The sequence below is a fragment of the Callorhinus ursinus genome, unplaced genomic scaffold (assembly GCF_003265705.2).
Source record: "Callorhinus ursinus isolate GAN/ISIS: 27379988/994484 unplaced genomic scaffold, GSC_fseal_2.0 scaffold12, whole genome shotgun sequence".
Lineage (NCBI taxonomy): Eukaryota > Metazoa > Chordata > Mammalia > Carnivora > Otariidae > Callorhinus > Callorhinus ursinus.
Genome location: NW_027397074.1, coordinates 39,526,261 through 39,552,733, shown reverse-complemented (window position 1 = coordinate 39,552,733; position 26,473 = coordinate 39,526,261). Strand labels below are relative to the sequence as shown.

Sequence of the window (26,473 nt, the reverse complement as noted above, 5' to 3'; positions counted from 1 at the left end):
AAGGCTTAAGCTTTTGCCAACTACCCATAGGAAATTTCTTTTGACTCAGGAAAGGTATCATACCGAGGTAGATAGAAGAGTGATACCACCAGGGAAGGCAGCACCTCCTCAGCTGAGAGTTCTGTTGGGCTATTACGTGGGTTTTTGTTTTGTTTGTCTGTTTTGAGAGCTCCAGTGGGGTAGGGGGAGAGGAAGAGGGACAAGCAGGCCCCCTGCTAAGCAGAGAACCCCACGTGGGACTCGATCCCAAGACCCTGAGATCATGATCTGAGCTGAAGTCAGTCGCTTAATTGACTGAACCACCCAGGCGCCCCTGGGCTGTTCTTAAGAATCACTTCTGCAGCTCTTGTGTTATAAAGCGTATCTATAGCTGTTGGAAACACGGGTCTTTTTTTTTTTTTTTTTTTTTTAAGAAACGGCTTGAGAGAGAAGTCTCTGAATGCTGGCTGCAACACTATAATCAGTATATGACCATGTACAAGTCACTTAATCTCTTTTGCTCGGTTTTCTCATTTTTAAAATGGAAATGCTGTTAGTTTCTATTAGTTGTACGGGTAGTGAGGTGTAGATGAGATGATGCACCTCACAGAGAACACTCACAAACTCTCACCACACAGGACTCCTGTATACCCCTGCTCCCTGATCATAGTTGCCTTCTTCCTAAACTTGAATTTTGACCTCAGCATGCTTTTTACTCATCTTCCACCATGCTAAACACAAAGGTAGCACTCAAATATTCCGTGAATGTCTTAACTGGGATTCCAACAGAGTGGGGAAACTTTTTGTATAACTTGATAATTATCAATTTTGAACGTTCAGAACCTTTGACTCAGTTTTATTTCTAAGAATCTATATAGTAGAGGTATTTGTACAAGGGCACAATTTTTTATACAAAGATTTGATTGCAGCATTACATGAATTAGCTGAAAATTGCTAACTACACACACACAAACACACATGCACGGAGATGAGTCAGCAGTGGTGAGTCTAGCTGGACTACCCTGTTTAATGGGATGAGTCAGGGCCATATGAATGAATGAGATCCAAGCTGTATCGTTATGGTAAAAAAACAAATTAGAACATGTTATTTGGGGGTGCCTGAGTGGCTCAGTCGGTTAAGCGTCTGCTTTTGGCTTGGGTCATGATCCCGGGGTTCTGGGATCCAGCCCTGCATCAGGCTCCATGCTCAGTGGAAAGCCTGCTTCTCCCTCTCCCACTCTCCCTGCTTGTGTTCCCTCTCTGTGTCTCTGTCAAATAAAATCTTAAAAAAAAAAAAAAAAAAGACATGTTATTTGTAGCATGTTCCCATTCATTGACTATTTTGGCTTATTAAATCCATTTCCCCCGTCCTTACCTAGTTTCCCACGTCGTCTTTTCCGCTGGGTTTGGTCATTCTTCCTGAGCATTTTGCCTGGAAGAATTAGACTTACTTGGGCTTGGTGCTTTCTTTAGGTAATTAGTTGATTATAGAAGTTAACAGTTGTTTAGGTCAATGTAAATTCTTCTGATTTTTGGTAAATCCTATTAGACAAATTTTTGATATTTTCAGATTTATTGACATTGTATCTTTTTATCTTATATTTCCCCCTTTTTATTTGTTTTTTTTTTTTTTTAAGATTTTATTTGAGAGAGAGAGCGAGAGCAAGAACACAAGCAGGGGGAGTGGGAAAGGGAGAAGCAGGCTTCGCAGTGAGCAGGGAGCCTGATGTGGGGCTCGATCCCAGGACCCTGCGATCATGATCTGAGCCAAAGGCAGACGCTTAACGACTGAGCCACCCAGGCGCCCCCATTTCAATTTCTTAACTGATACATAGACAAAAGGTTTTCCTTTAAGAACCAGCCCAGCCTTTTTGTTATTTCCAGAGTGTTTCTGTTTACTAATTTAGTTTTTAAAAAAAATTCCTACCAAATAGTGTCAGTAAACTGTCCTATGGTGGAATGGCCTTCTGGTAAGTGCGTGTGGAGGGACAAATGAAATGGCTGATTCATCCATATGTGGGTTTCTGCTGTTGAGCACCATCTCCCCATAGACCCGTGGTATGGAGTGCTCCATGCTCTCTGGGCTTAATAGGGAGAAGATGGAGCTGATAATGCCCCTGGTAATTTTTGTGTTGGAAGAGTGGTGGTCATTTGGTGGACTAACATTAGGTAGCATAAAATTTGTTCCACATCCAGTAAAAATGAATGAGCCCAGTGCTCCTGTTTCCTTTGACTAAGATTTTCAGAAACTGCTTAAAATGATCATGTTCTAAAGATTTTCCTAGTTCCTGGGATGTTTGAAAGCCAAACTGTTGACCTGTTTGTTCGAGACTTTACAAATTTAGAGAGGGTTTGTAAATTAGAAATTAGACTGATGCTGTTTCATGGCTCTGTGTGAACATATTACAGGACTTGAGGGACCAACTTGAGTACTTGGAAATGGAATTTATCCTATCCTCCATAATAGGAATTTAAGAAGGCTCAAGAGAGAATTCTGTGAAGTGTTTCTTACCAAGTAGTTAATGTGTACATTTCTTACTGCAATATATCCTCTAATATCTCTATAAATCTTAGTTGGTAGGTGAACTTTTTAAAAAACTGCATATTGAGTTAGTATATTCAATTGTGGTCATCTTAAAATATTTCTTGGCATATATGAGAAATCTGTACCTGCCTCTCAATTTTGCTGTGAACCTAAAATTGCTCTAAAAAAGTCTTAGAAAATAAAAAATATTTCCTGGAGTAAATTTCTTAGAATTGACTTATCCTGGGAAGCATGTTTTTTTTAATGTTGTTAGAAAGTAAGGAAGTATTGAGGCACCTGGGTGGCTCAGTTAAGCATCCAACTCTTGATTCCCTCTCAGGTCTTGATCTCAGGGTTGTAAGTTTGGGCCCCACGGTGGGCTCCACACTAGGCATGGAGTCTACTTAAAAAAAAAAAAAAAAAGCAAGTATTAATATATGAACATGTGCACTGCTTCTGCATTTTAGAACCGGTAGCTCACCAGTAACATCACTGAATCTTGGATTAGCTTTTTTTTTGAACCCAGTCACTGTGTTCTCTTGAGTGTCTGTTAGCCCTACAAGAATGACTATTTGAAGGGAAATGATTCAGGAAGGACATAGTTGGCTTGAAGTGGGAAGTTGAGAAGTGTATAGACAAAATCCATATTTGAAGAACCTTTGAGGAGTTAGCCTTAAAAATGTTTTCCAATTTGTCCGTGTGTTAAGTGGCAAAGGAAGGGCAGAGATGGGAGGAATAACGAACTATATGGGAAAGAATCTTAGGGCGTTTTGCCACTAAAGTGAGCGTTCTCTTCTAATCCTGTCCTATGTTTGGGTGTGGTTGTGTACCAAATGGTGGTGCTAAGGTTTTACACAATTCAGTCCTATGTAATGAGACTCAGGAGTTCTTCCCTTTGAGACTAGTTCATCAGGTATGTGTTTATGAAGCAAAACCCACACCGATAAGGTGTAGACTTGGTGTCCTTGGATGCAGTTGTGTTCGGTGATGTGTGGCCCAGAATTTCACTTGTCAAGAATCTAAACTTTATGACTCTGACTTACCTTTTAAATCTGTAAATCAGTGACATCCTAAAGTTGAAGAAAACTGTGTAGAGAAAAGTGACCTTTTAAATTCAGATGCTTTCAGGATGAATAGGAGATGTTCTCAACTTCAGGTAAACTCTTACCAGCACTCTTATCAACTTCCTAATATTCCTACCATATGAGAATGCCCCCACCCCTCTGCCAATGATAATAGCCTAATTTTACCAAATACACACGTATGTCCTGTCTTTTCCAGCAGCAATCAGAAACGGAGACTGTTCATCTGTTTATCCCAGCCCTATCTGTTGGCGCCATTATCGGCAAGCAGGGGCAGCACATCAAGCAGCTTTCTCGCTTTGCAGGAGCTTCTATTAAGGTACTGTTCTGCCAACCGTGGCTGTTAGTGCTTTAATGACAGTAAGTCACAGGAACATGAGTCGTCCTGCCACTTCATAATCGAACTGCATGTGGCAGTCTATACCGCAGCTACATAGGGTGTAACAGAAAACCCTGAACAACAGCTTCAACAAAGTAAGTTGCCTTCTCAGAAAAAAGTAGTCTGGAGGTAAGCAGTCCAACTACCGCTGGTGCGGTAGTTTTGGCCCACTAAGTCCCTGGACCTGGGTTAGTTCTAGCTTATCTTCCCCAGGCATGGCCTTGGTCCCTCTTGGCCCCAAATGACAATATTCTGTGCTCTCACAAGTCTGGGGTCCAGCCAGTTGGAGAACACTAAGAACCTTCCTCTTACAGAGGTTTCTTATTAGGTGCCATAAGATATTTTTATCTCCATTTCATTGCTCAGAAACTGCATCAGAAGGCCAGACACAGCTGAAAGAGCAACAGGGAAATGTTGAGCTAAATATTTTATTATTATGGAAAGTGGGATAACAAATATCAGAGGACAGTTAATGGTATCCACCAACTAGAGAATTGTGTGCTCTGAAGATTCTGAATTTTGATACGCTGAGAAACAATATAACAGAGATAGCTCATTGTGTTTAACATATGCACAAACTGATAATGGCTCAATGCAGTGAAATTTTTCTTCAGGAAAACATCAGTCTAGTGGGGTGTTTTTTGTTGTTAATGTTTTATAAAAAATTTTTTTAAAGATTTTTTAATATCTATTTGACAGAGAGACAGCGAAAGAGGGAACACAAGCAGGGGGAGTGGGAGAGGGAGCAGGCTTCCCATGGAGCAGGGAGCTCGATGTGGGGCTCAATCCCAGGACCCTGGGATCATGACCTGAGCCGAAGGCAGACGCTTAACAACTGAGCCACCCAGGTGCCCTTAAGATATTTTATTTAAAGGAATACAGTACTGGGGTGCCTGGGTGGCTCAGTCACTTGAGCCTCTGACTCTTAATTTCGGCTCAGATCATTATCTCAGGATCCTGGAATCGAGCCCCATGTAGGGCTCCAAGCTCAGTGGGGAGTCTGCCCCTCCCCTCTATACGTGCACTCTTTCATAATAAATAAATGAATCTCTAAATAAAATCTTAAAAAAAATAGTACACAAAAAAGTTGGACTCAAATGTTTATAGCATCTTTATTTGCAGCTATCGCCCAAGGGGAAGCAGCACATGTTCAGCAAAGGGCAAATAGATAAACTGTGGTCCACCTATACAGAGGATATTAAGAATAAACTATTGATATATACATGTTGGTTGGATCTCATGTTACATGCTAAGGGAAAGAAATCAGACCCAAAAGGCCGCATACTCTATGATCCAATCGTATGTAAAATCTGGAAAAGGCAGAACTAAAGGAATAGAGAAAAAATTCAGTGGTTACTAGGAACTGGAGGTGGAATATAGGCTTGAATATAAAGAGAGATAGCAGGAAGAATTGTGGAGAGTGACTGAACTATTTTTGATTGTAGTGGTGGTTATCTGCCTATGCATTTGTTACCAAAGAATGAATTTTACTGTATGTAAATTAAATAGTTAATAAAAAAGCAAAACACAGAAATAGCCCTCATATGCTCTCTTGTAGCAAAAGATAACAAAATACATTAACAGGAAATGCAGCCAAGATAAACAGATAAAGGGAAAGAGATGGTAAAAGACTGAGGGCTGAACCAACTTTACTGTGCTACAAGTTTCCTGATTGAGTTAAAAATAAGTCTTTGACACGTGCAAGAAGAACCTAGTAGATTGGCTTTGGAAAAACTGCATATTTAGGTATTCAGTGTTCTTTCAGGCTTTAAAGGTTTTATAATTAGGGTAAAATATTTTGTTTCCAAGAAAGTCTGAAACATAATCTGAAAGATGCACCACCATTCTTTTTTTTTTTTTAAGATTTTATTTATTCATGAGAGATGGGGGGGGGAGAGAGAGAAGCAGGCTCCCAAGGAGCAGGGAGCCCGATGTGGGACTCGATCCTAGGACCCTGCGATCATGATCTGAGCTGAAGGCAGACGCTTAACCATCTGATCCACCCAGGCACCCGCACCACCATTCTTAACACTTTGCTAGATTTACATATACATAAATTTCATATATGTACTTAATAGGCATATATTTGGTATTTGCTAATTATTTGTTCACTTATTGGATATTTAGACTGTTCCTAACTTATTCTGCACAAATAGTGCCATGTTCTATTAGCAAATTGTTACATACAAACTTATTTTTTAAGGTAAGTCTATAAAAGTAGATTTGGTGAGTCGAAGGGCATGTGTTTTCAGGCTTTTCAGAGACTATAGCAATTTATACTCTTAACCTCCATGTATGAGTGCCCTTAGCCCCAGTCCTCCCTCACCAGTATTGACAAATCTAGTCAGAAAGATAAAGAATGATATTTTTGTTCCAGGGGTTTCCTGTGAATAATTCTAAGAGCTTAAACTAAAGGGAAGTAATTATTTGCTTGTTTTATAGACTCAAAATTAGTGCCCAGCATAAAGTAGGAATAGTATTAGCGTGGCTGTAGGTGACAGAGGAAGAGAGAAAAGATGACTCCATTAAAAATAAAAACATTCTTTGATTGTGTAAACATGTGTGGGAAGAGATCTAGTAACTACATTAGTAACTGACGGATCATAATGAATGGTAGAATTTAGGGTAGTTTTTATCATTTTTTTGCTTCCTGTTCTTACATAATAATCTATTTGGTAAATAGTAAGAATTTGTTTCTAATACAGCATATGTTTAGCAAATTTTTTTCTTTTAAAACGACTACCAGCTGGGTCCCCAAATCCTATGACTGAGGAAGAATGCTGGTTTCCTCTCCCTTCAATAGCCTCTGCAACAGTTCCCCTGGCCCAGGCTTTTTGTGTGATTTCATATATTCAGCAAAAATAGAAAAGCCATTTACTTTCCTTCTGCCAAATTAGTGCTAGTTTATTTCATGTTATTCTAACGAGCATACTTCAGGGGAATTTACCAATAGTCTTAGATTTGTGAACATAGCAGTTCCTTGCACATACAGACCTGGGGGTTCTGATGCATATGGGCCAAAGACCACACTTTGAGCACCATTGGTGTAGTGATGAGGAACATGGGCAGTGGAGACAAGATCCAATTCTCCCTCCAGCTGGATTAGCTATGTGATCATGGGTGGGCCAGGTAACTCAACTTCTTCAGCCTTGTTTCCCCTCTGTAAAGTACAGGTACCACCTCATTAGAACCCAGTGAGGATTACCTGAGATTGCATGTGGACATTTACATCAGGGCCGGGCACAATTTAAGTGCTCAGTTCATGGCAGGAGCCAGAAATAATGAACCCACGTTAATCACTGCTGCTCTGTAGCTTTCTTCCAGAAGGCTTTCATTTTACATTTCAGTAAGTCGTGCACAAATGTCAGGCTGGTGTATGTAACGTTTCTATCAGTGGCACCTGAACGTGTCATCCCCCCTTGATGTGTCTATTACAGATTGCTCCAGCTGAAGCACCAGATGCTAAAGTGAGGATGGTGATTATCACTGGGCCACCAGAGGCTCAGTTCAAGGTATGTGTTCTAGAGTGTGTGCAGAGGTAACAAATGAATGGATTCAAAGAATGTTAATGCTTTCTTTTCAGGAACTCCATAACCTGGCTTCTCCCTTAATAAAACTCAGTAAAGAATCTCCCAATGGAAAATCATAAGGCTAAGAACAGAGTAGAAATATACCCAGAGTTACATTTCAAAACAAAAAACAAACAAGACTTTGTTTCAATTTTGAGAGTTTTGTAATGGTTGCTGAGTTTACCTATCTCCCAAAGGAGAATTTACTCAGTGCCTTCTTACTATGTGAAGGTGAGACCTTTAAGACTGACATTTACAAACCTGTCCGGTTATTATGCCGTGGAAAGCTTGTTCCTCAAATTTCCCTCTTGTCCTTGAGAGGCCTTAACCTTGAATTAAAATGCCCCCCCCCCCTTTCTCTTACCCTTCTATTAACTCTGAGCCCTTGTCCAGAGTCTGACCACAAATCACTCTAATCCTTCCAATTTTAGAAGCAGAAATGGTAGGAACTCTTCTGGCATGTGTCCTGGTGTGAACCACTGTTTATATTTATTGGGGTTTGGGACCTTTGCAGCTGGAATGCCCTTCGTTGTATAATGAGAGTTGATGAAGAGCAGAGACTGGGCATCCAGGCTGCCAGTTCAAATCCCAGCTCTATCATTTATCTGCTGTGTGACCTTGGGCAAATTACTTAACCTCTCTCTGGCTACTCAGCTGTAAAATGAGGATTAGAACACCCACAAGGTTGAAACAAGGTTATAAGGTATAAAGACTATATAAAGTGCTTAGAATATTCCTTGCCACATAGGAAGCACAATATAAATAAGCTGATGGTGGTTTTCAGCAGACTCGGGATGAATCAGATTGACTCTGCCAAATTCTCAAACACATACTTTCAAGTACATGATTTCTCCTGCAAAACTTAGTACAAGTGTTGTAAAAATAACTACTGTATTAGAATTTAACTCCTTTATCCCAAACCCATGTCTTATTCTTACCACCTGTATAACAGGACAACTCTTGAACCTACGTTCCCTTAGCTCTAAAATGTGGCTAGTAACAGTGCCTACTTCTCCCCAATTCCCCCCCTTTTAAAATATCACTTTCATAGATCTCTCTTTCAGTAAAAATCCAAAGCTTTTTTCACTTCATTTACAGAAAGAACAGGAAACAAAAGGAGGTGCTTTGAGATGTGGGTGCAGTTGGCTGGGCTCTAACTCAGGTGAAGAAATTTAGTCTCTCACACCAGCCTTCTGGTCCAGGCAGTTGAAGTCCTAACTCAGAAATGTTACAAACTGTTTCCTATCCCAAACCTACAGGATCAGTCACTTTTAGTTTGAAATCTTAAAAGATAAACATAGACATCAATTACTCTATGTTTCTTCTTCGTGCTGAGCTCTTTTTTATAAATGGAACTACTATCTTAAAATTCCTATATTTGTATGCTGGGAAACTCGCTTTGTTTCCCTGAATCCTTCAATGCCCATGTGGTATAGTGTAGTCATCTTAAATGGAATATTTTTTTTTTAAGATTTTATTTATTTATTTGAGAGAGAGAGAGAATGAGAGAGAGCACAAGAGGGAAGAGGGTCAGAGGGAGAAGCAGACTCCCCGCTGAGCACGGAGCCCAATGCGGGACTCGATCCCGGGACTCCAGGATCATGACCTGAGCCGAAGGCAGTCGCTTAAACAACTGAGCCACCTGGGCACCCTTAAATGGAATATTTAAGAAAAGCTGTAATGCTTAAATATTTGTGTGATCAGTGACAATTACAAGTGAATTATTTTAGAGATCTAAGGAGTGGTGAACCTCCTATCCCATATTTTTTCTGATGAATTCGAGAGCTTTTGTTTTGGAAGAGGGATGTATATTCCCATGTCCTTTGTGTTAATACCTAGATCTGTGACCTGAGACATGAGAATGGAATATAGGGTACCAAGACGGATTTTGGTTTTTCTGTAACCCCCTCTAATGAGCTTATCATTTCTGCACCAGTGAAAATGTAAAATGTGTTGGGTACTTTTGTTTTTGTGATTGACCCTGGTAGCTTGTCAGATTAAACCAACTCTGACTTCTTTATCCTTTGGTATATACTAGAGCAAATTAATGGCTGTACATAATAGACGTTTCTTAAGCATAATGTCTCTTTGCATGCAGTAGGTATCAGGATGTGTTGACTATATCATAAGTGTGTGTTAACCTGATTTTGTCGCTTTATTCAAAGTAGAAGCCACTTGGCTAAGATGAAGAAACCCTTCAATAGAAAATATCCTTTCAGCAGGTGTGACCCTGACACAGCTGGCTCTATAGTTCTTCCCCATCTCTTATCCTCAAGAAAAACGCAATTACTTTCTTACTGAAAGCAGGAAAGGTTTTACCTTTTACAATCTGAGGGCAAATGGCCATCTGCCCACAAAAATGATTTATTTTTAGTTAGGCTGAGTACTAATTGGCTTTAATTCTTTTTGTTCAAAGAATAAATCGTATTCTTCAGTCAGTCATTCAGTTGCCACCTCTGTGATGCCTGGTTGTTACTGTGAACCTTCCTAACTTTGCCTCTTAGGCCATCTGCAACAGTCTATCACCTGCAGGTGTCCCTACCAAGAGCCATTCCAGTGGATTTGGGCCATCTCTGACGTTAATGGACCTTCTTTCCCTTCATGAATGACACTGATAGGATATGTTCTCATCTGTAGGCTCAGGGAAGAATTTATGGAAAAATTAAAGAAGAAAACTTTGTTAGTCCTAAAGAAGAGGTGAAACTTGAAGCTCATATCAGAGTGCCGTCCTTTGCTGCTGGCAGAGTTATTGGAAAAGGAGGCAAAACGGCAAGTACATCAGCAAAACCTGTGCAGTGGTATGAAAGGGAAAGCGTTGAAAGGTACTTAGGAGTTCCAAGTCCCTGAATTTGGGCTAACTTATAAAAGCAGGATCATCTGGGCCAAGGTTTGGAGAAGACTGCCTTTTGTTCTTCCTGAGTGTTGGTGTCAGCCACTAGTTGAAGTAATGCCTTGCTTTCAGCCCACTTTGTGTGGGAGGACTCTCATGTACAAGGGGCACTTAGCATTTCTGGTTGACGTAACTTCAGCTTTTGATTTTTGCACACTTGATGGAAAGAAAACTTTTAAAAATGTCATCTACCTTTATAACCTACCTCTGTAACAAAAAAGCAAATGGTTGCCAGCTTCTCTTTAGCACATATAACTTCTAAGGTGTTTTCAAAGCTGTTTATAATTTTGAAGTAATTGAGTGCATCCACTTTGGAATCAGACTTTCAGGGATTCAGTCTGGTTCTGCCATTCACTTGTGTAATGGGTCAAATCAATTTTTTTGGCTAAGTCTTAGTTTACTATCTAGATTACTAGATAGTTTACTAGTTTACTATCATCTTGAAATGGGCACAGTGCTGATAACCTGATAGAATTATCAGTGGATTAGATGCAATTTGTAAAGCCACAGTTTAGTGTTTGGCCCATAGTAAGTGCTCAGCAAATGGTAATTTTTTTTAAAACCTCAATTTAACATGATGTGTTTATCTTGTTCAGGTGAATGAGCTCCAGAATTTGTCAAGTGCAGAAGTAGTTGTCCCTCGTGACCAGACACCTGATGAGAATGACCAAGTGGTTGTGAAAATAACTGGTCACTTCTATGCTTGCCAGGCAAGTGGGCTCTAATGTGGTAAGCTCTTTTGCTTCTTTCCCCAATGGAAGCAATTCTCCTGTGGGTGTGCCCCCACCCCATATAAATCTTCAGCATTGTTTGGTGCTTAACACGCTTAATCCCTTTTTAGCAGGTAATTTCAGACTACTAGGAAACTAAACTAGTATGTATCTTTAACCTTCAAATCTGAAGTTGGTGAAATGGAAGAGTAAAATCACTTTTAGTAACCTTTGATTAGGTAGAAATTTCAAATCCCTCTCCTTTTGCAGGTTGCCCAGAGAAAAATTCAGGAAATTTTGACTCAGGTAAAACAGCACCAACAGCAGAAAGCTCTGCAAAGTGGACCACCTCAGTCAAGACGGAAGTAAAGGCTCAGGAAACAGCCCACCACAGAGGCAGACGCCAAACCAAAGACAGATTGCTTAACCAACAGATGGGCGCTGAACCCCTAATATCCAGAATTACATGCACAAGTTTTTACCTAGCCAGTTGTTTCTGAGGACCAGGCAACTTTTGAACTCCTGTCTCTGTGAGAATGTATACTTTATGCTCTCTGAAATGTATGACACCCAGCTTTAAAAAAAATAAGTGGGGGGAGGGAGGGAAAGAGAGGAGCTCTGCACTTCCCTTTTGTTGTATTCTCGGTGTAACAAATATTCTAATTTTTCTTAATATACCCCCCTAATGCCAGAAATCGGCTTAATGATGCAGTCACTTAAATTCATAAAATATAGATTGCTCCCAAATCCAATTGTTAAAATTGGATCAGAATAGAATGATTACAGGAACTTAAGCTATTAGCATAGAAAAACTGTTCTCAGTTTTATTTTTATCTAACACTAACATGAATAACCTAAGGGAAGTGCTGAATGGTGTTGGCAGGGGTATTAAACGTGCATTTTTACTCAACTACCTCAGGTATTCAGTAATGCAATGAAAGCAAATTGTTTTTGTTTTTGTTTTGAAAAATTTTATATACTTTATAAAGATAAAAGTCCAACAGTTTTTTAAAAAACTTTAATTAGCTAACAGGAAAATAACAGAAAAGTTTTACTTCTGGCTGGTGACCGTAAAGCTGGAAAATTAATTTCAGGTTTTTTGAGGCTTTTGACACCACTAGTTGGAAAGTCCAATAAATGTTCAGTGATATGGAGCAGTGCCTATATTTGGAGAGCAGCAATACCATTTAATTTTTCGTTTATGGTAGGGAACTCTTTTGATGGTACTAAACAGAGCAAAGTGGTTGCAGGAGGTTTTGGAACGGCTAGTTTAAATGAGTTTCAGGAGACTTCAGTTTTTTTTGTTTGGCTACGTGATTAAATGCATAAAAATGCTTTGTGCTTTAGACTATCACTACCTAAAGTGCATGGATGAAGAGATGCAGCCCCTGTGGACTTTGGCAAAAAGCAAGCTTCAGCTTGTCCTACGGGATGCTTAGTTTGCCAACACACTTCAGACCAGTTGGTCTACACTTTGAGCAGACCCCAACAGAACTGCTTTGTGAAGACCAATGGGGTACTCAGACGGTGGGACAGTGTTTAAGGGCAGTATCAAGGCTACATCTCCATGTGCCAGGCACTGTCATGAGCCTCACTAAGCTATTTTGAAGATTTTTAAACAATGATCAAGAAAAATATAAGGCTACCTAAAATATTACATAAAATACAGCAGGATTTCTGTATTCTCTGCAACCAATTGTTTGAAAAGTCAAAAAGCAGAGGATACCAGAAAACAGTATCTGGAATATAATTTGAATGACTATGAGAACACATTTGACCTTTGATACAGAATACTGAATTCATGTGCCCATTCCTAAACTTGATGGCAAAGCCCAATATGTACAATTATGTGGGTGTGGGTGGTCTCCAAGGCCACACTGCTCTCAGAATTGTTGCTTTTGTTCATTGAATGATCAGTCATCATTATCACACTGATCTGAAGGGCATATATAATAAGCCTTTGAAAAATATGGCCGCCTTTGTATTTCAAGATGAATTTCTACAGACTAGATACGTTTTTCTGATCATCATTATCACATTGATCTGAAGGGCATATATAATAAGCCTTTGAAAAATATGGCCTCCTTTGTATTTCAAGATGAATTTCTACAGACTAGATACGTTTTTCTGAAGATCACTGTTATCAATTAATTCTGAAGATCACTGTTATCAATTAAACATTTTGAAAAAGACTTGAAATGTTTTCCTAAATGTTTTCAGAAAACCAGTTCATTTTGTAGTTTTAGCCAAAAAGTGCCCTTTCACACAATTCACCTAGCATTCATAATTTTTTCATATAATGAATTGCAAAAAATAAAATCATAGACTGGCTTTCTGGTTGGATTTCAGGTGAGATGTGCTTAGGCCAGAGCTCTTCCTCAGTGTTTAATTTTTCCCATGTTTGTTTTTATATATATATACACACACACACACACACACACACACACACACAGATAGGTGCTGCATTTATTTCTGCTGGTTTAAAATTCTATCATATTTCACTTCTAGCCTTTAGCAAATCGTTTTACCTTTAATTAAGCAATGGTAATGGAGTATCTAATTCTGTAATTGAGTTTTGTACTCACCGCACATGGATCATTCCTCATCTGTAATGTGCCCCAAATGCAGCTTCGTTTTCCAGATACCTTGATGCAGAATAAAGTTTTTCATCAGTAGGTGCAGCCTGGTGTATGGAATGTTTTATTTCTGGTTTTTCGAATAAATGTGAATGTTCAAATTTAATCAAGCTATAAACTCAGATTTTTACTAATACTATGTCAGTCTCAATTTACCACTAGATATTGGTGCTTACCTTATCATCTTCATTCTATAGTACTTACTGTGGATCTTGATACTACAGTGGTGCCTATAAAGTAAGAACTGTAGGTTTTAAGTAATAAGACCAATGGGGTGGTTATGTGTTTTTTGCTTTATTTAAAAAAAAAAATGACTATTCCATTCTACAGAATAAGATTTACACTCAGGCAAAATCAAACTGTGGGCAGAGTACAGGGGCCAATGTTAACTCTGGGAAATCCTGCTGGGATCTCAGGAATAAAAACTATATTAAAATTTTAGTTTAAATGTACTGATTCTTGGTGTGACAATCAGCTCACTTACCTACAATTTCCACATTCATTTGGCATGAGTGCCCACAGATAAGGGTTGTTTTGACAACAACCTGACCAATCAGGTGGAGTTTCAGAGCTGTATTTTTAAGAAGTAACTCAATCCAAATCTGATAATGACTGAAACAATTCATATCCTTTTATTCTCATTTGAACTCCACCGGAGTCGGGGATGAAGTGTCTTCTATTCCGAGAATGAAGTCTTCAGGTAAAGTCTCAGGTGCTATCTGTGCTAACTGGTCATCATAAGAACGCAGGGTCCATAATTTCTCTAATTCATAGGTTTCTCTGGTTTCTGGAAGCATCAAGTGAATCACCATGCTGCCTATCAATCAAGGACAGATAAGAATTAAAAATAAAGAAGCAGTTCATTAGCTTTTATTTTTGTGCTTTTCAAGCCTCTGTGATAGAACAGTGGTTGTCAAAGTATGGACCCCAGATTAGGATTACCTGGGGATTTACTAGAAATGCAAATTATGGATACCGTGCCTACAAAAATACCATAGAAATGACGTTCTGCTTTTCTAAGTGCATCATACAGGAGGTACGTGGAGCAAGATGTAACATTCCTGGTGATGTTAACTTCACTCTCCATGGGTATCACATTTCTGCATATCCTATGAGCAAAGCATGGATTGCCTTTTGTTCTAGACTATCTTTTCAAGGATGACCGTGTAGTGAACAGTCTCAGAGGCCATCTCCCTCCAGAGCAAAGGACAGGTTTACTTATAGCAGTGGTTCTCAGGACATTTTTGATTTTCACAAATGGGGCTGGAGAAGAGAAGGGAGACTACTAAACATCCTACAATGCACAGGCTGTATCTCCCCACTCCCACCTGAATCACGTGGTCCTCAGCCTTAGCAGGAAAAGTGTCTTCCACCACAGCAAATGTGGGTCTCTTTCCTGCCCATTAGAAACAGGGTTCCTCTCTTAGAACTTTGTCTGCAGATGTCATCTGGCCCTGTATTTCTCTATCTATTAGAAATGGGGGCTCAGGGAAGCGGGTGGGAAAAAAAATGCTGCTACTGTTACTGTGATGAGTAATAAAACTGGCCATCTCTAACCCAGGAATAGCTTGGAGTCTCTGACCAATACCCATGAAACTGGGCAGCTAACTTGTTATAAAATCTCAGACCCTTCACAGTTCTTAACAATTACTGTTTTTCCCTTTTTAGTAAGTATCTTGTGGGGGAGATACTCTGAAACTATGTATATATTAATACCCAAATTTATTAGGTCTTTTCAAAATTCCAGTCCTCTGCTCTTATCCTTCTCGTTACCTGGAATGCCCTTTAACCTTCAACTCATCAGAGTCATTCTGGGCCAATGTTATGTACACCCCAAGCCTTCTACCACCACTGTGGGACCTCTCCCATCTCTACCATGTTATCCACTCTGCTCTCCACCATCTTTCTGACCTGGATGGCTAGTTATATACGTATCACATTAGGTGAGGATTTCACATGCTAGTAAGACCTCTTGGGTTATAATTAAAACTTACTGTAAACAAATAATAAAAATTTCACATGAAAAAAAGCAATCTGAATCTCAAATCCTTTTGCAACTGAAAATAGTTCCAGATTAGGACAAAACAAATATCTGTAAAATATGTCAAAATAACTTACCAAAGTCCATGCAGAGCCAGTCATCAGTGTCCTTCCCTTCAATCTTAACATGAGGCTCACTTTTACATTTCAGGTATTTATACTGAAAAAAGCCAGATTATATATTAGACGGGGGGATGGAGGAAGTCTCTGTTCTCACTGAGGATGGTCTGTGGGGGTATTTTTCTTGATCTTAAGAGGAATGAGCAGGCTAGTTCTCAAATTAACTACACCCCATAATAAATGTTGAGGACACTATTTCCCCCCCCTAAATCCTACCTACCTCCTATCCTCTCTCTACTGAATCCTCCTGCCCAAACCCTTCTGAAAGGGCCATCCTACTCATATCCACCAAGGTGTCTCTGAGGAGAGAGGACCAAGCTCACTCTAACATCTGGTCCTCATCTACATCAACAACCTTCAGGACAATGTTCATGGGATTTTATTATCCCATGTCTCTATTCCCAGCGGGTCTTAGGAATGGTCCAAAACAACAGATATACTAATATCAGACAAATAGACTTTAAGTCAAAAACTATTACAAGAGACAAGGATACTAATACAGTGATAACAGGGTCAAATACCCCAAATGATATAATGATTACAAACATATGCACCAAAAATCAGGACTCCTAAACATATGGAAACAAACACTGACAGAACTGAAGGGAGAAACAGATGACAACACAACAATATAGAAGACTTAATACTTCATTTTCAATAATGGATTAAAAAAAACCCAGACAAGATCAATAAGGAAATAGATGATTTGAACAACACTACAGGCTAAATGGAGCTACCAGACATTAATAGAACATTCCACCCAAAAGCAGAATACACATTTTCCTAAAGTGCACATGTAACATTCTCTAGGAAAGATCATATGTAGGCTGTAAAATAACTCTCAATAAATTTAAAAAGACTGAAATTGCAAAGTTTATTTTCTGATCACAATGAAATGAAACTAGAAATCAGAAGGAAAACCAAAAAGTCATAAAAACAATGAGTCGAAGATATCACAAGGGAAAGCAGAAAATATCTTCAGACAAATGATTATTACAACATACCAAAACTTAATGGGATACAGAGCAAGTAGTGTTAAGAGGGAAATTTATAGTTATAAAAGCTTCCATGAAAAAAAAAAGTTCCCAAATCAATCACCTAAATTTACACCTTAGAGAACTAGGAAATGAAGAACAAATTAAAGCTCGCAGAAGGAAGGAAACAAAAGATTACAGAAAACCAAAACTGATAAAAACCCATGAAACCAAGATTTGGGCCTTGAAAAAGATAAACAAAACTGACAAATCTTTAGCTAGGCTGACTAAGAGAAAACGGAAGACCTGAATAAAATCAGAAATAAGCAAGGGGACATGACTTCTTAAAAGCATTATGAGTGCTATGAACAACCACACATCAGCTAACTGGGTAATTTAGACAAAATGGACAAATTCCTACAAACACACAACTTACCAAGATTGAATTGGGATGAAATTGAAAACCTCCAAACACTATTATATCTCAATTAAAAAAGAAAGAAAGAAGAAAAAAAAGAAAAAAACAATCTCCCAACAAAGAAAAGCCCTGACCAGATGGTTTCACTGGTGAATTCTACCATTTAAACAAAAGCTAACACAAATTCTTCCCAAACTCTTCCAAAAAATTGAAACGGCAACACTTCATAACTCATTCTATGAAACCACCATTATCCTGAAACCAAGGCCAAAAGACACCACAAAAAAGAAAAAAGAAAACTACAGACCATTATCCTTGAGGAACACTGATGCAAAAATCCTCAATAAATTACTAGCAAGCCCAATTCAACAGCATATTAAGAGGATTATATATCATGACTGAGTGGGATTTATTCCTGGAAAGGAAGGATGGTTCCACATGAAAATCAATCAATATAATAAACCACATCAACAAAATGAAAAAAGCCACAGGATCATCTCAGATTTATGCAGAAAAGTATTTTACAAAATTCAACACCCTTTCATGATAAAAATTACTCAACAAACTAAAAGATAAAAAGATAAAACTCAAGATAATAAAGGTCATACATGAAAAGCCTACAGCTATTATCCTACTCAATGGTGAAAGATTGAAAGTTTTTCCTCTAAGGTCAGGAACAAGCCAAGAATGCCCACTTTTGCCACTTCTATTCAACACGGTGCTGGAAGTTCTGGCCAGAGAAATTAGAGCAAGGGACGGGGGAAAAAAAAGGTAACCAAATTGGAAAGGAAATAAAATTATCATGGTTTACAGACAACATGACTTATATGTATAAAACCCCAAAGATTCCACAAAATCACATGTTAAAATAAATGAATTCAGCAAAGTTGATACAAAATTAACATGCCCAATCAGCTGTGTTTCTATACACTACCTAATCAACAACCTGAAAAGGAAATTAACAATTTCATTTACAATGGAATCATAAAGAATAAAATACTTACCAATAAATTTAACCATGGAGACAAAAAGACTTGTACACTGAAAACTACAAGATGTTGCTAAAGAAATTAAAGACAACATCAACAAACAGACACTCTGTATTCATGGACTGGAAAACCTAACGTTGGTAAAATGTCAGTACTACCCAAAGCTAATTCAATGCAATCCCTACCAAAATCCCAAAGACTTTTTTAGCAAAAGTAGAAAATTCCATCCTTTTATATGTAATCTAAAAGGACCCCAAATAGCCAAAAACAACCTTGAAAAGTTAGAACACAGTTGGAGCTCTCAACTTACTGATTTCAAAACTAACTACAGAGCTTTCATAATCAAAACAGTGAGCAAGCAGGACACCTGGGTGGCTCAGTCAGTTAAGTATCCAACTCTTGGTTTCAGCGCAGGTCATCTCATCTCAGAGTCGCGAGACTGTGCCACGTGACAGGCCACACACTCAGTGCAGAGTTGGCTTGAGATTCCCTCGCCCACCCACCCACCTGTGTACTCTCTCAAATAAAAATCTTTTAAAAAAGGGTGGGGCACCTGGGTGGCTCAGTCGGTTAAGCATCTGCTTTAGGCTCAAATAATGATCCAGGGGTCCTGGGATCAAGCCCCACCTCAGGCTCCCCGCTCAGTGAGGAGCCTGCTTCTCCCTCTGCCCCACCCCCCCTCTGCTTGTGCTCTAATAAATAAATAAAATCTTAAAAACAAAACCAGTGAGCAAGGGACACCAATGGAATAAAAGAAAGCCCATACAATCAAATGATTTTCAACAGGGGTGCCAAGTTCATTCAATGGGAAAAGGGCGGCCTTTTCAACAAAGGGAGCAGGGAAAACTACACATCTCCGTGCAACACAACAAAATTGGACCCGTACTTTACACCATGTACAAGAACTAACTTAAAACCAATCAAAGACCTAAACATATCACCTAAAATTTTTAGCAGAAAACACAGTGGAAAGGCTTCCTGAGACATGACACTTGCATTTGGCAATGACTGCTTGGATATGACACCAAAGGCACAGGAACAACACAGATAAACTGGACTTTATCATAATTAAAAGCTTTTGTGCATCCAAGGACACTACCAATAGACAACCTAAAGAATGAAAGAAAATATTTGTAAATCACATACTTGTTTTGGGATTAATATCCAGAATATATACGGAACTCCTACAACTTCACAACAAAAAAAAAAACCACCTGATTAAAACACAGACAAAAGACTTCATTAGGCTTTTTCCCAAAGACATACAAACGGCCAGTAACATGTAAGAGGATGCTCAACATCACTAATCAGGGAAGTGCAAATCAAAACCACAATGAGATGCCACTTCCACCCATTAGGATTACTGTGATCAAAAACCCAGAAAATAAGAAGTGTTGGCAAAGATACAGAGAAACTGGAACGCTTGTGAACTGCTGGTGGGAATGTAAAGTGGTGTGGCCACTAAGGAAAAGAGCATGGTGGTTCCTCAAAAAATTAAAAGCAGAATTATCACGATCCAGCAATTCCAATCCTAAAATTAAAAGCAGGGACATGAATAGACATTTCTACACTCACATTTATAGCAGCAATATTCACAATCTCCAAAAGGTGGAAGCAACCCAAATGAAAATCAATGGATGAATTGATACAATGTGATCTATACATACAATAAAATGCTCAGCCTTCAAAAGATGAAATTCCAACACAAGCCACAACATGGATGAACTCTGAAAACATTATGCTAAGTGAAATAAGCCAGTCATAAATGATAAATAGGGTATGATTCTACTCACATGAGGTACTTAGAGTAGTTGAATTCAGAGAGACAGAAAGCAGAATGGTGGTTGCCAGGATAGAGAAGGAGAATGGAAAATTACTGTTCAATGTGTACAGAATTTCAGTTTTGCAAGACGAAAAACATTCTGGAGATGGATGGTGGTAAACAACTGCACAATGATGTGAATGTAACTAATGCCACTTAACTGCACACTTTTAAAAATGGTTAAATGGTTAAAATGGAAAACCTCCCATTCCTTTTATATCTCCAAGTGCAATGGTCACGTCTAAGTCTTCATCTTACTCTGTCCCACTAGAACATCTAACAGAGATCCTGCGACCCCGCCTTATAACTTATAACTCTATGCCCTCTTGGTTCTCTTTCTGTCTCTCCAACTACTTTTTGGAATCTTCCTTTGCTTTGCCATATTGCACCAGGGTTCTGTTTTCAGTCCCCTTCTTATTTTACCACCCTTCTCTAGGCAAACCTAACTTTGTTTTGGTCTTAACTGTCTGACCCATTTTCTACTAGCTGAGAGAGGTCATGCTCCCCTTTAGAGTGTTATCAGAATCAGCTAAAGGCCTCCAAGTATATTCCTCACTCTGATTCCTATTCAGTCTAATTAGAAAATGAACTGCCTTCCCTTTCCTCAACTGGACCTATGAATTCGGAGGGTGAGGACTAGATCTTTTCCATCCTTCCAATACCCAGCACAGTGCTTGGAAACACTGGACACATTCAAACATTTGAATTAAACTACAGGCCAACACGGTCCAACAGAACTTTCTGCAATTATGGAAACGTTTTATAGTTGTGCTGTACAATATGGTAGCCATTAGCCACATGTGGCCACTCAGTACCTGAAATATGGCTAGTACAACTGTAGAACTGAATTTTTATTTTATAATTAGTCACATGTGGCTAGTGGCTACCACAATGAACAGTGCTGCTCTAGAAATTCCTTTGGGTTATACTGTCTTCTAGCCTGCCTCAAATTATTTATTTTTATATTTTTATTTATATTTTTTATTCATTCATTTATTCATTCATTCACTCAATGACCACAAGAGACAAGAATTAGAAATATCCTGACTCATTTGTCCCCATAACTTTCACTATCAATGAACATCAAACACATGCAAATACTGAGAATCTGGGCTTCTTACATCATGCACTTTTTAAGTGCTGCTCCTCAGCATGATGCACTGACACTCGTCTATTAATGATTCCAAAGAGAAGAGAAAGCATCCTACCATTTTCACAATGTAGTAGGCCATCGCATGCAAGTGTCGGGTGGAAGTTCCGCTACCAATCACAAAGTAATCTGTATATTTCAGTTCTGGAGGAACCTTGATCACACAAATGTCTCTTGCATTTTCTTGCCTCAGAAGTGAAACCAGCATATCGATGTCAAACTTGGGACCAGTATGATCTGAAATGCACAAAGATTCACTTGTGTCAGGTGGCCAAGCAGAAGATTCTGTATACATCCAGATGCAGCAGCTAACAATGAAACTGCTCCTCCAGGGCGCCTGGGTGGCTCAGTTGGTTAAGCGACTGCCTTCGGCTCAGGTCATGATCCTGGAGTCCCGGGATCGAGTCCCACATCGGGCTCCCTGCTCAGCAGGGAGTCTGCTTCTCCCTCTGACCCTCCCCCCTCTCATGTGCTCTCTCTCATTCTCGCTCTCTCAAATAAATAAATAAAATCTTTAAAAAAAAAAGAAACTGCTCCTCCATGAGGGTGTTTAGAATCTAAAATGTTTTGAAAGACAGCAGCGTCCAGACCTCCTGGAAGCTAAACCTGGGCAGTGGTTTCATACAGCATCACTCAACTTTTAGGGGAAGAGTGAATGTTCAGGTTACACAGAGCCACCATACATCCTTTGCTATTACCACATGCAAGTAAAACCATACATCCACAACAAATGGCTTTCTGTTTACTAATACCTGAGGAAATGAGTGACACATCTCGAACATACACAGAACTACAACTGTAGTTGTAGTTGACCTGAAAAGGCTCTTAGGTAGTGTCTGGTCCACAATCTTAACACTTGAGAGATGAAGACGATTAGGCCTAGCAGAATAAATGAGCAGGCCCCAAGCCAACCTTGGGGAGAGCTAAAACTTTAACAGTGAGAGTTAAACTTTAACAGAGATTTTCATTTTGAATCCTCAAGGTTTTCTTATAAAGCCATTTGGGTTATGTAGCAACTGTTATCTGTGAAAACTTAACTTTCTTTTTTTCTGTAGAGATTTGCATATTCTGTTCTTTACCTTGGAGTATTAGAACCTGTAAATTGTAGCTCTCCTACGTTCTAAAACTGATTCCCAAGAACCCGTTGGCTAAGTCCACTAAGACCTCTCCCTCTCACACCCCAACCTTTCACAGATGACATCTGTTTACAATCTCTCAAATTTCTAAAAACTTGCAATAATTAGAGGACCTTCAATTGACCCCGTCTCCCACTAGCGCTTATTATGCACCTCTTGGACTCCAGCCCTAGCTCTTCCTCAAAATCCTCACACCCTCACACTTTTGCCAAGTCCACTTCTCGGGACGCTAGGAAGAGTATGAAGGGAGCTGAGGACAGTGAGGCTGTGATGCCAAGGGTCCGGTGCGGCCATTCGGACGTCTGGGGTTTTGGAGACGTCAGTTTAAGTTGGGGCCAACATCTTTGAAGTCCCTTCCAGCTCCTGAGCTGTAGGAGCTTTGTTGACTCCAAGAGAAAATGCATTCATAGGGGAACTCAGAGGCTCCTCGACTGAGACCCGGCTCCCGGCTGCCCAGAGGGGCGGCCGCCGCCGCCGCCGCCGCCGCCCTCTTCCAGGCCCGTACCTGCTGTGCCTGAATCCGGGCGCCCCTGGCCGGCTGCCCTCTCCTCCAGGCCCGGTCCGCCATGCAGACCGCGCGCGCGGTCCGGTGTCAGGCAGGCCAGACCCAGCGCCGGTCCCGCCTTAAGCCGCCCCGCAGCCAGCAGCCCAAGCCGCGGCCCGGGGCCCACCGAGGGCCCCGCTCCCGGGAATAGGGCCCCACGCCACAGCAGCGACGCGAGCCGCCACGCCACACAGCCTCCGGAGCCCATCGGCTTCGGCGAGCGACGACTCACGGGGCGGGCCTTAATGGAACCCGAGCAGGTCGGCTTTCCATTGGCCAGGCCAATGCGCCAAGGCCTAGAAAATTGACGTAAGGGGCGTGGGCGGGGCCAGAGCCCGGAGGTGGGCGGAGTCTGAAGGCCTGAGGGCCGGGCGGTGACCCGGAAGGGCTGATTTGGGTTTAGGTTCTGTAGGAGGCGGTGGGGTAGTATTTGACTGCCCACCCCTTGCTTTGCCCTACGTCGTGGTGCAGTGCGCTAAGGTGTTCACTCTCTTCTCTAAATGTCTTCCTCCACTGGAATGTAAACTGCACGAAAGCAGTTTGGTTTGTTTTGAACTGGTCTCCACAGAACCTAAAAGAGCTGGTCCTGAATGTATGGAAGTTGCTGCTGTTGATTACGATGAGGGATAGAAGCAAAAAATGTTCACCTTTAGCCCAAAAGGCTGACTTACAGCCTGCACAGTTCTGATAAGGATCAAATAGTACTGGCTGCTTCATTCTTAAAGGGTCTCATCACTGCCTATACTTCTCACCAATAGTTAATATCTAGCTGAATGATAAGCACCGAAGAAATCTTGTGAAATTAGTTTTATGAGTAGAAGAAGTTCGAAGAAGATACGTAGGATCGAATACTCCCCGCACGTCCCCTCCCTCCCTTACCCCTTGAGCATTACGCGTTTAAGGACCAGCTTCATACAGCAAAAGGGCCGCTCTTTCTACCCCCGACTCCTGTACCCGTGCTACTTAAATAAGCTTAGTAAGTTGCACTGTAAAATGCCCCAAGAGTTCTTTCTTGGCCATTATGCTTATAAATCCTGCAATAATTGCTGGAATTAGGACATAAAATTTCCTACTCATTGCCTATTACCAAGAAAATTATCAAGATTCCCTTGCAAATTTGAAATCCCATGAAGAAAATCTGTTATTCTGAGGTGGGGTGGGGCGGGAGGTGTAAAGGACCATTTGGGAAACTTTCTTCGTGTACACTCTCTGTATGGTGTTGTTTAGGCCAAGAGCCTGCATTGTGGGGCCCACCTCTGTGAGAACAAAGAATGCTGAGGTCCAGTTACACTATTAAACCATAGGATTTGAGAGCTGAAAGAGACCCAGGGAAGAAAAGTGACTTGCCTCTGGCCAAGCCAAAACTAGAAGCAATTTCTGAAATCCAAGCTTGGTAATTTCTGAAAGCAAGAAACCAGGAGAAGGGGGCAAATATCCCAAATGTCTGGAACAGTACCAAGCACACAGTAGGTACTCCAAATTCTTGATACATTATTTAATTTCTCTTACAGAAAAAAACTCCAAGCACTAATTTTGGGGAAATTATAAACTACAGAAACTAATATAAGTACCTGTGTGTACCACCCCAAATACGAGTTAGTTTTGAAAATAAGAAGAATACAGTATTACAGGGGCGCCTGGGTGGCTCAGTCGTTAAGCGTCTGCCTTTGGCTCAGTCATGATCCCAGGGTCCTGGGATCGAGCCCCGCATCGGGCTCCCTGCTCAGCGGGGAGTCTGCTTCTCCCTCTCCCGCTCCCCCTGCTTGTGTTCCCTCTCTCGCTGTGCCTCTCTCTGTCAAATAAATAAATCAAATCTTAAAAAAAAAAAAGAATACAGTATTACAGATAAAAGTTAAGTCTTATCCTCTTCACTTCCATTTCCCAGAACATACGCTTGGGTTTGGTGTTTCTCCTAGCTTTTGCCATCAGCTCCATGTTACTACCCTTTTCTCTGAACATCCCAAACCTGATTTACCATCTGTATTTGCCATCTCATTTAATGGATCATCATCCTCATATCCTAAACTCTGGGTTGCATTCACTCCAGGACCTCCTGGCAATAACTAATCCATTGTCAGATCCTGCTTATGCTACCTCCAAAGGATTTTTTAAAAATTCAGCTTCTTGGGGCACCTGGGAGGCTCAGTTGTTAAGCGTCTGACTTGGGCTCAGGTCATGGTCCCAGGATCCTGGGATCAAGCCCCACATCAGGCTCCCTGCTCAGCGGGAAGCCTGCTTCTCCCTCTCCCACTTCCCCCCACTTGTGTTCCCTCTCTCCCTGTCTCTGTCAAAAAATAAATAAAATCTTAAAAAAAAAATTCAACTTCTTGTCTTCATTCCCACCTCCTCAGTCTGAGCCCCCATCAGCTCTGTCACCAATCCATCTCTACTTTTTCCTCCCTTCATGCTGCTATGCATTCTACTAAAATTATTTTAGCACCGTCTGCTTTTTGCTGTTTTCCAAACATACCATAACCTTTCAATGCCGAGCTTTGCATATGCTATTCCATTTTCTTAGAGTGCCCTTCCTCCACCTTTTCACAAGATGAACTCAGACTCACTCCATAGGACCTACCTTAAACATTAAGGCGTCTCCTCCCTACTCTCTCATATGGTCCTTCATGGGAGAAGCCACTGGCGGTGCTCTGGGTTGCCCTGAAGCCATAAGTTCGGTGGTTCATCTTGTTCAGGTTGGACTCCCTCTGCAACAGCATGAATAGCATGCCAGACAGACCAACACAAAACATCTGAGAAAGCATGCAACACAGACCCTGTGCCCCGTGGGGAGCTCAGGTGAAGAAAGACAGTGCCTTACCCTTGCATTATAAAATAATGAGCCCTTGTTGCTCCTCTCTATTTTTTTTCAAAGAAAAAAACATACAGAAATCAATTAAAACATTTAAATATGAAAAACCAAAGGAAATTGGGTGGGAAGAGGAAAGAGAGGAAAGGAACTGGAGTTTCTTGGGAAGGAAGTGTCCCCCATGTCACCATGCCCATTAATGAATGGGCTTGAGGCCTGGGATACGAGGCTCACACGGTGAATTTGCAGTGACACAGCTCCTTGTAGATCTGTCAACGAAGTTTGGGCATGTCCTGCTGGGTGCAGCTGAATGGCTGAGACAGGGCCAGGTACTTGCAGTCCCGGGTGTTAACAAAGCAGGCCACGAGAACCACCTACCTAGCATCCCCCAAGTCAGGACCAGTGCTACACACTTCACAGGAGCCAGATCCATCTCCTCTCTTCTCTTTAAAAGGATTTCCCCCTCTTCTGATTAGGAGGTTTGCAAACAGGACAAAAGAATTTTTAAACAGAAATATACTTAGAGTATAACTAATGGGCTTTGTAAGGGAGGCAATTTTAATCTTAGCCCTTCTCTCTGTGTGGTTTCCTGAGGGCAGAAACTGTACAAAGAGTGGAAATCTGGGAAAAGGATGAAACTTAAATGAGGGAGGAACATTAGCTGAGGCTGGAAAGGAGTGGTCCCAACCTTTTTAATTTTAACGAGCT

The 26,473-nt window shown here is 40.6% G+C and overlaps 2 protein-coding genes across 5 annotated transcripts in view; one reads left to right on the top strand and one right to left on the bottom strand.

Moving 5' to 3' along the window:
- Window positions 1-13,875, top strand: part of IGF2BP3 (insulin like growth factor 2 mRNA binding protein 3) — a 152,762-nt gene extending 138,887 nt beyond the window's left edge. The window contains exons 11-15 of one of the 4 annotated variants that reach the window (XM_025873014.2): window positions 3,788-3,904; window positions 7,402-7,476; window positions 10,171-10,302; window positions 11,020-11,133; window positions 11,404-13,875. In XM_025873014.2, the coding sequence (XP_025728799.1) occupies window positions 3,788-3,904; window positions 7,402-7,476; window positions 10,171-10,302; window positions 11,020-11,133; window positions 11,404-11,502 (537 nt within the window). In that variant the 3' untranslated portion in view covers window positions 11,503-13,875. Of the gene's footprint in view, window positions 1-3,784; window positions 3,905-7,401; window positions 7,477-10,170; window positions 10,356-11,019; window positions 11,134-11,403 lie in introns of those variants that run through there. The other 3 variants (XM_025873013.2, XM_073898969.1, XM_025873015.2) reach the window with 3 other exon arrangements.
- Window positions 13,876-14,044: 169 nt separating this feature from the next.
- MALSU1 (mitochondrial assembly of ribosomal large subunit 1) lies at window positions 14,045-23,206 on the bottom strand. The gene is made up of 4 exons (XM_025873016.2): window positions 22,924-23,206; window positions 21,341-21,519; window positions 15,888-15,969; window positions 14,045-14,586 (listed from the first exon to the last, which is right to left on the bottom strand). The coding sequence occupies exons 1-4, from the start codon at window positions 23,168-23,170 to the stop codon at window positions 14,408-14,410; spliced, it is 687 nt and encodes a 228-aa protein (XP_025728801.1). The 5' UTR covers window positions 23,171-23,206; the 3' UTR covers window positions 14,045-14,407.
- Between the last annotated feature and the right edge of the window lie 3,267 nt (window positions 23,207-26,473).

Bases quoted from the DNA above. Each gene is read 5' to 3' on its own strand.
- MALSU1 (XM_025873016.2), bottom strand. From the start codon at position 23,170: ATGGGCTCCGGAGGCTGTGTGGCGTGGCGGCTCGCGTCGCTGCTGTGG. The intron at 21,520-22,923 runs GTACGGGCCTGG...TGTGCATTTCAG, and splicing joins CCCGGATTCAGGCACAGCAG to ATCATACTGGTCCCAAGTTT. The intron at 14,587-15,887 runs GTAAGTTATTTT...CTTGATTGATAG, and splicing joins CTGGCTCTGCATGGACTTTG to GCAGCATGGTGATTCACTTG.